The following is an 8,096-nucleotide window of genomic DNA, read 5'->3' on the forward strand; positions in this document are numbered from 1 at the left end:
TATTCCAGTAAGACCTTCTAAATTATGCATGAAGCAAAACTAACCATTTGAAACCCATTTTTATGACTTAAGACCGCTCGTAGGGTTTGAAATGACAACTCAAAGGTATATTGGCTTCCTTCCTTCCTTCTTCTAAGGCACCAAAAACACACTTCAAGATGAGCTTGGCTTCCTTCCTTCCAAGTGTTCCACTCCTTCAAGATCCAAGTGTTCCACTCCTTCAAGATGAGCTTGGCTTCCTTCCTCCCTTCTTCTAAGGCACCAAAAACACACTTCTAAGCTTTAAAAGGCTCATCAAGGTGAAACTAGGGTTGCACAAACATATGAGAGGGATGAAGACAGTTAAAGTGGGTGAAATGAGGCCATAAGAGTGCTTAAATACGAGTCACACCCTAAAAATTAGGGTTTCCTTATATGGTAAGTACACCCTGTGTACACTGATGTACGCCTCGAGTAATATGGCGCGCCCTAGTACGCTCAGCGTACACCACATACGCATGGCGTACTCCTAAGGCCAATATTACAATAATGCCACTAGGGCTCCTTTTGCACACTTTCTTGAACTTAGGGACCAAAATGCAACATAATGAAATTATAGGGTTGAAATTAGAAGTACCTTAACATCGGGATGTTACAAAATATCAATTATTTCAAATTTCTAACATGTTAATGATAACTTGAAGGTAAGATTACATTTTAAGCAAAAATCTTCCACAAAACACTAAATCTAACACTTAATCCTCATAACATTTAAGATTTAAAAGGAATCAAAGCATTAGAAAACTATAATACAAAAGATGGATTGAGGATTGCTACCTTCTTAAGCTTCCATTGATGAATTAAACTCAAACTCTTAAGATATCTTCAAATGATCTTCAGTTTAGCCTTCAACTAAAACCGCCATCAAATGCTTCTCATAAAGCTCTAGATTGTTTGTTATAATCTTTGGCATAACGATGCATTAGCCCCTAAACATCAAGTTTCTCACTTGTCTTCTAAACTTGCTTTTATATAACCAACAAGTTATATTACTTCTACATAAAACCTAAAAACTCAATTTACTATAGTAAGGTAAGGCTAAAATTAAGTTTCTGAGTTTGGAAAAATTGATCCCTCAAACTATAAATTTTCTATTTGACTCAAATTGACTTGGAAATTTTAAATCTATTATTTTTATTTTTATTTCCATTTATTATTATTTTATCTGTTATTATTTATTTATAAAAGTTCTCTTAAGGTTTAAAATACTTCTCCCAAAAATGTGGGTGTTATAAATTAGGACAATACAATAATCATATGATGCACGAATAGAAAAAGAAATATTTGGTTATGGTGGATGAGGGGTAAAGTTGAAAATGGAAACTTCGATGTTACAAAGGATTCAAACAATGAGAAGATTATGCTACAAGATGGTATACATAGGACCAGAATATTTTAGACTTTACGCTTCTAGCTTTCATTATCTTCCATCATTTTGGGTGGAATCAAAATTTAGTAAATTAGTCTGATATAACTTGGCCCACATCTTATTTAATATAATATTCCACCATTTTATTTTGGGTGGAATCAAAATTTAGTACATTAGTTCCATTTAACTTGGTTAACATCTTATTTAATATGATGTTCCACCATTTTGATTCTGATTCCATTCACACCAAATACTTCTTAAAAGATTTGTTATATTCTATCAAACTCCATTTAGTTCAACAATACCAAAGAATACTTAAAAGAATAAACGTGGAGAGAATTTCTAGTCAGATCCACACTACCAAACACTACGTAAATAATAAACTTGAAAAATGTAACTACTATTAGGGGTGTAAACGAATCGATCCGAACCCGAACCTGAGCCTGACCAAGCTCGAGCTCAGCTCGTTTAATTTTGAGGAAGCTTGAGCTCGAGCTCGATTCGAGCCTTAAAATGAAGCTCGAGCTCGGCTCATGAACATTTTAGTGGGCTCGCGAGCCTAATCGAGCCTCTATGTATGTATGTATGTGTGTGTGTGTGTATATATATATATATATATATATGTATATATGTATATATATGCTCGTTTAAGCTCGTTTAGGCTCACGAACCCATGAATTGAAGCTCGGCTCGAGCTCGTTTAACAAACGAGCCTCATATTTAGGCTCGAGCTCGACTCAGGCTAGTTTAATTTGATCTCGAGTCGAGCTTTTAACAAGTCGATCCCGAGTAGCTCACGAATAGTTCGGCTCACTTACACCACTAACTACTATAGCATAAACTTGAATTAAAGTCTAGTTGATCAAAATGTAACTTATTGAAAATTAATACCCTAAAATTGAAAATATAAGTGTTATGTGGTAAAGTCGAAAATTTTCATAGTTTGGTGGTTACTTTGTTGATTATTCGATGCTTTACCCTAATGTGCTGCGACCACTACAACAATCTCTTCCGGCTGCATTGCATTACAATACTCCAGTAACGCCGTTCCTCTCATCCTTTTTCTGCTCGCAATCCGAAACCTAAACCCTAATTTGTCGGCGAAATCGTCTCCGCGAACAGTATCTACGATGGGAGATATTTCGACTGGTGTTGGAGACGATCGGAAAGTGACGAAGCTTCCGATTCCGGGCAAAAGAAACATCCTAATTACCAGTGCCCTTCCTTATGTCAACAACGTTCCTCACCTTGGAAACATCATTGGATGTAAGCACGTTTACTTCAATTTGATGTGTAAATGGTTAATTTTGAACTCGAGTTTGTTTTTGCTACATGTAGGTGTGTTGAGTGCTGATGTGTTTGCTCGATATTGTCGATTGAGGGGATACAACGCGATATACATATGTGGAACTGATGAGTATGGTACAGCTACCGAGACAAAGGCTTTGGAAGAAAACTGTACTCCTAAAGAAATCTGCGACAAGTAATTAAGTTTCTACGTTTCTTGCTATTCGATTTTAAGACGAATCCATAAAATAATTATCAAGAGTAATCGATTTGTGACAATTGACTTAGGATTTTGGTGTTTGAGTAACTGTTTTCATTTCTGTCCATTTGGCTATTATTGTAGGTATCATGCAATTCACAGGGACGTGTATAAATGGTTTAATATAAGTTTCGATGAATTTGGAAGAACGTCATCTCCAGAACAGACTGAAGTTTGCCAAGCGATTTTCAAAAAGTTGCTGGAGAATAATTGGCTTTCTGAGAATACAATGCAACAGGTTATATGGAACTTGTTCTAGTCTAAGCTCGTAAATTAATAATGGATTCCTTAGGCTCTGTAGAAGAGACAACCACTAAATCACGAATCTCCTTTTCACATGCAGCTTTACTGTGATACATGCAATAAGTTTTTAGCAGATCGGCTTGTTGAGGGTAACTGTCCAACACCAGGTTGTAATTATGATTCTGCAAGAGGAGATCAATGTGAAAAATGTGGCAAGCTATTAAATCCAACAGAACTCATCAATCCTAGATGCAAGGTAAATTCATCATTCTCTTGTTTTGTCATTATACTTTGTAAAAAGAACATCGTGTCTTTGTAACTTCTCTTTCTTTTCCCAATTCCCATGTATAAATTATAACCCTTTTTTTTCTTCTGCAAATAGGTCTGCAAAACAAGCCCTAGAATTCGTGATACAGATCACTTGTTTCTTGAACTCCCTTTGTTGGAAGAGAAACTACGTGAATACATCAGCACCATGTCAGTGGCTGGTGGTTGGAGTCAGAATGCCATTCATGCAACAAATGCATGGCTTAAAGAAGGATTAAGGCAACGGTGTATTACTCGAGATTTGAAGTGGGGTGTCCCTGTCCCTCTTGAGAAATTCAAAGAGAAGGTAAGAAGTTTCTTGTTTTTCTTCTTTACTCATTTCATATATCTGGTTAATGAGTTCATTCTTAGCTGTTTTAAATGGCAATATCCAACCAATCTTTCATGAGTTTTTTTGTTTTGTTTTGGTTCTTGCTTCTCACACCACATGTTTTCAGGTTTTCTATGTATGGTTTGATGCACCTATTGGATACGTGTCAATTACTAAATGCTACACACCTGAATGGGAGAAGTGGTGGAAAAATCCTGAAAATGTGGAGCTATATCAGTTTATGGGAAAGGATAATGTTCCATTTCACACTGTAAGTGTATTTTTTTAAGGTATAATGTTTTCATTATTATTATTCGTAGCTGTCTCTACAAAACAAGAGTCTTAACTCTTAAGCCCTTAAGCCCTTATAGTCATGTAAGGGAATTTTGATTATTGACCTTTTGTAATGTTTTTCATTTTACGTTCCTTTAAAGAAAAGCTATATAGAAATAGTGTTAACACATAAAACTATACCTTGTGTCAACACATAATATAGAATTTTCATATGAAGATTTCATTCATTCCATTTCATTTGTACTACTATTTCATCTTCCTTCCAATAATGGAGAATCTTCAACCTAGTTATTTCCATGACCCTTTCTTCATATTGTACTTCAAATCTCCCGTGTAAAACATTTTACAATTTCTTCATGAGGATCTTGTTTCATTTTTACTTTTATATTCAACTTTGAAAAATAATATTCATTCCAGGTTATGTTTCCTTCTACACTTATTGGAACTGAAGAGAGCTGGACTATGATGAAAACTATTAGTGTTACAGAGTACTTAAACTATGAAACAGGTTTGCTCTTATTATACTTTTGGCCTTAAATATGTTGCAACTTGCAACAACATATTGTTAATTAACGTTTGAATTCTATATACAGGTAAATTCTCAAAGAGTAAGGGTGTAGGTGTATTTGGAAACGATGCAAAAGATACAAATATTCCTGTAGAAGTATGGAGATACTATCTGTTAACAAATAGACCTGAGGTATGACATTTCATTTATAATGTTCTTGAAAACTATATTTCTTGCATTTAGGAATTGTTCAATCTGTTTGTTGTTTCCTTTTTTCTTTATTTTTATAGGTATCAGACACGTTATTTACATGGGCAGATTTGCAAGCGAAATTAAACAGTGAATTGCTAAATAATTTAGGAAATTTCATAAACAGAGTCTTGAGCTTTATAGCTAAAGAATCAGGTTTAGGATATGGTTCCATTATTCCTGATGCTCCAAATGCAGAATCACATCTTTTAACAAAAACTTTGGGAGATAAAATCGGTGACTATGTTGACCAATATGTAGAGGCCATGGAGAAGGTAACTTAACTGATTACTACTAAAATTTATAATTTTTTATAAAAAAAATTGCGAATTTGTTTTATATTGATTTTTAAAAGTGTTTGTTTAGGTCAAGCTAAAGCAAGGATTGAAACTTGCAATGAGCATTTCTGGTGAGGGGAATGCATATCTACAAGTAAGCAGTCCACATGGAATTGGAATTCTGAAAAAGTCCACATTGAATGACTAAAATGCCCCTTGACCATGCAGGAAAGTCAATTCTGGAAGCTGTACAAGGAAGACCTCCCATCATGTTCAATAGTCATGAGAACTTCAGTTGGCATAGTCTATCTTCTTGCATGCCTTCTAGAACCTTTTATGCCATCCTTTTCCATTGAGGCAAGTAAATGTAAATCTGTTTCCAATGTGTAAAATACCGTTTTTACCCCTTCAAATAATTCTTTCGATTTGTTTTATTGATACACAGGTACTCAAGCAGCTCAATTTGCCCCTTCAACTTTCCCTCTGTGATGATAAGGGAGATATCAAAAAGGCCAAAACCCCTTGGGAGTTCATACCTGTAGGCCACAAAATCGGGACCCCTGTTCCATTATTTAAGGAATTGGTAATTAGCTAATTATCAAATAACAAAAATTCAATATTAAAATATTTCTTTTTAAAATTTTTATTTGACTTTTTTTTTGTGTGTGTGTGCAGAAAGATGAAGAAGTGGAGTTTTTCAGGAATAAATTTGCTGGCAGTCAAGCTGATCGAGCTGACCGGGCTGTTAAGGAAGAAGCCGAAGCAAAAAAAGTTACCGAAAAGTTGAAGAACACCAAAATTTCAGGTCGTTATTTTTTTCCTTGAAACCCCTTAACCCTAAACCCTAAGTTTTTACCCTTGAACCTTGAACCTGAGTTTTTACCCTAAACCCTAAACCCTAAACCATGAGTTTTTACCCTTGAACCCTGAGTTTTTACCTTGAACCTTGAACTTTGAGTTTTTACCCTAAATCTTTAACCTTGTGTTTTTACCCTTTGAATCCTGAGTTTTTACCCTAAACCATAAACCCTAAACCCTAAACCCTAAACCTTGAACCCTGAGTTTGAACCCCGAACCTTGAGTTTTTACCCTGAACCTTGAACCCTGAGTTTTTACCATGAACCTTGAATTTTTACCCTGAACTTTGAACCCTGAGTTTTTACCATGAACCTTGAGTTTTTATCCTGAACTTGAACCATTAGTTTTTACCTTAAACCCTGAAGCTTGAGTTTTTACCCTTGAACCCTGAAGCTTGAGTTTTTACCTTGAACCCTAAACCCTAAACCCTGAACCCTGAATTTTTGGTGATAAAAGCAAAAGAGTTGGTTAAAATTTTTATATTTAAAAAAAAATGAATTATGTTTGCAGATAAAAGTGGAAAGAAAGAAAAGGGGGAGAAGTCTGGTGTTGGTGAAAAAGCAAAAACAAAGGGAGCTCCTGCTGTGGAAAAGGAAGTAACAATCAGTAGGCTTGACATCCGTGTTGGAGTTATCACACAAGTCCAGAAGCATCCGGATGCTGATTCTTTATATGTTGAACAAATCGATGTTGGTGAAGAACAACCTAGGACTGTTGTCAGTGGACTTGTCAAATTTATACCTATCGAACAGATGAAGGTTTGGTTCTTTTTGTTTTTTTTTTCTACCACTTAAAATGTCTAAGTTTTAATATCTATATTTTTTTATACAGAATCGGAAGGTTTGCGTTTTGTGTAACCTAAAGGCAGCAACCATGAGGGGGATTAAGTCACACGCGATGGTTCTTTGTGCTTCCACTAGTGATAAGGTAACATATGTTTTTTTTTTTTTTTTTTTTTTTTTTTTTTGAAGATGTTTGATTTGATATTATTATTATGAAAACTTAAAAATGTTTTATGAGTTTTTAGGTTGAATTGGTTGAGCCACCTGAGGGTGCTGTTGTTGGAGAGAGGGTTAAGTTTTCAGGGTTTGATGGGGAGCCTGATGATGTGTTGAACCCTAAGAAGAAGATTTGGGAGACACTACAAGTGGATTTGCATACAGATAAGGATCTTATAGCTTGCTTTAAAGATCTTCCATTTACAACTTCTGCTGGTGTTTGCAAGGTTTCATCCATATCCAATGGAACAATTCGATGAATATGTTATTTTCACTTCAAACCATGTTTGTTACTCTTTATTTTATTTACCTTTTTTTTTTTTTTTGACATTTTTACATGAATGTGGTGTATTAGATGATTGATGCATGACGATTTTGCTTATATAAATTTGACATACTTCAAACTATATTAGCAAGGTTAGTCCATTGAAATGTTTATCCTTTTGCCCATATTTCTTGAGACTACTTAAACGAAGAAAATGGCTAATGCAACTAGATTAGTGTCATTGAGTTAGTTGAAATAGAATCCAAATGCTAAACTAAATGTTATCAGTTCGCTCACATTCAGATTTAGTGAAAACAATTTCTTCAGCTTTAGTGAAAACTATCGATTGGAAGTTTGAATGATGATATCCAAATGTGAAGGATAATGTAATACAAAGCAAATAAAAGAGAAGCATAATCCAAAACAAATAAAAGAGAATCGAAATGTTTCTGAACATTTTAACATTTGAGTGAAAATGACCTAATCCAAAACAAAATAAGAGAAACTGTATGTATATATATACCCTCCATAAGAAATTTAAAATTGATCAACTTCAAACAAATGACAATTAGAAACTTCAAAGTTGATTACCATTAATCATGATCCATTCATTTCCACAAGTGGACAACCATCCATAACTTACATTAGTGTGATCCAAACCATCATGTCTCCTTACCAATATACATTTGCCAAAAACGTAAAACCATCTACAACTATCCTACCTAACCTATATCACCTTCACAAACAACTTCCATCATAGACCACTACACATCCTCACCACCACCTTTACTATCCCCAACAGACTGCTCTAC

General features: G+C 34.7%; 1 protein-coding gene across 1 annotated transcript; it reads left to right on the top strand.

Annotated features, from left to right (window-relative positions):
• Positions 1 to 2,389: 2,389 nt before the first annotated feature.
• LOC145031240 (methionine-tRNA ligase, putative / methionyl-tRNA synthetase, putative / MetRS) lies at positions 2,390 to 7,457 on the top strand. Its single transcript, XM_078979760.1, has 16 exons — positions 2,390 to 2,674; positions 2,747 to 2,891; positions 3,039 to 3,192; positions 3,298 to 3,453; positions 3,580 to 3,810; positions 3,962 to 4,105; positions 4,546 to 4,636; positions 4,722 to 4,828; positions 4,927 to 5,160; positions 5,252 to 5,317; positions 5,392 to 5,520; positions 5,609 to 5,746; positions 5,839 to 5,968; positions 6,532 to 6,779; positions 6,853 to 6,948; positions 7,049 to 7,457. Exons 1-16 carry the CDS (start codon positions 2,539 to 2,541, stop codon positions 7,277 to 7,279), a joined length of 2,436 nt encoding a protein of 811 aa, XP_078835886.1. The 5' UTR covers positions 2,390 to 2,538; the 3' UTR covers positions 7,280 to 7,457.
• Positions 7,458 to 8,096: the final 639 nt, after the last annotated feature.

This window comes from Lactuca saligna, chromosome 2, assembly GCF_052625555.1.
Source record: "Lactuca saligna cultivar CGN05327 chromosome 2, ASM5262555v1, whole genome shotgun sequence".
In the NCBI taxonomy this organism is placed as follows: Eukaryota; Viridiplantae; Streptophyta; class Magnoliopsida; order Asterales; family Asteraceae; genus Lactuca; species Lactuca saligna.

Coding starts and splice junctions, on each gene's coding strand:
- LOC145031240 (XM_078979760.1), top strand. CDS start 2,539: ATGGGAGATATTTCGACTGGTGTTGGAGACGATCGGAAAGTGACGAAG. Junction 4,637..4,721: donor GTACTTAAACTATGAAACAG/GTTTGCTCTTAT, acceptor TTCTATATACAG/GTAAATTCTCAAAGAGTAAG. Junction 5,161..5,251: donor ATGTAGAGGCCATGGAGAAG/GTAACTTAACTG, acceptor GTGTTTGTTTAG/GTCAAGCTAAAGCAAGGATT.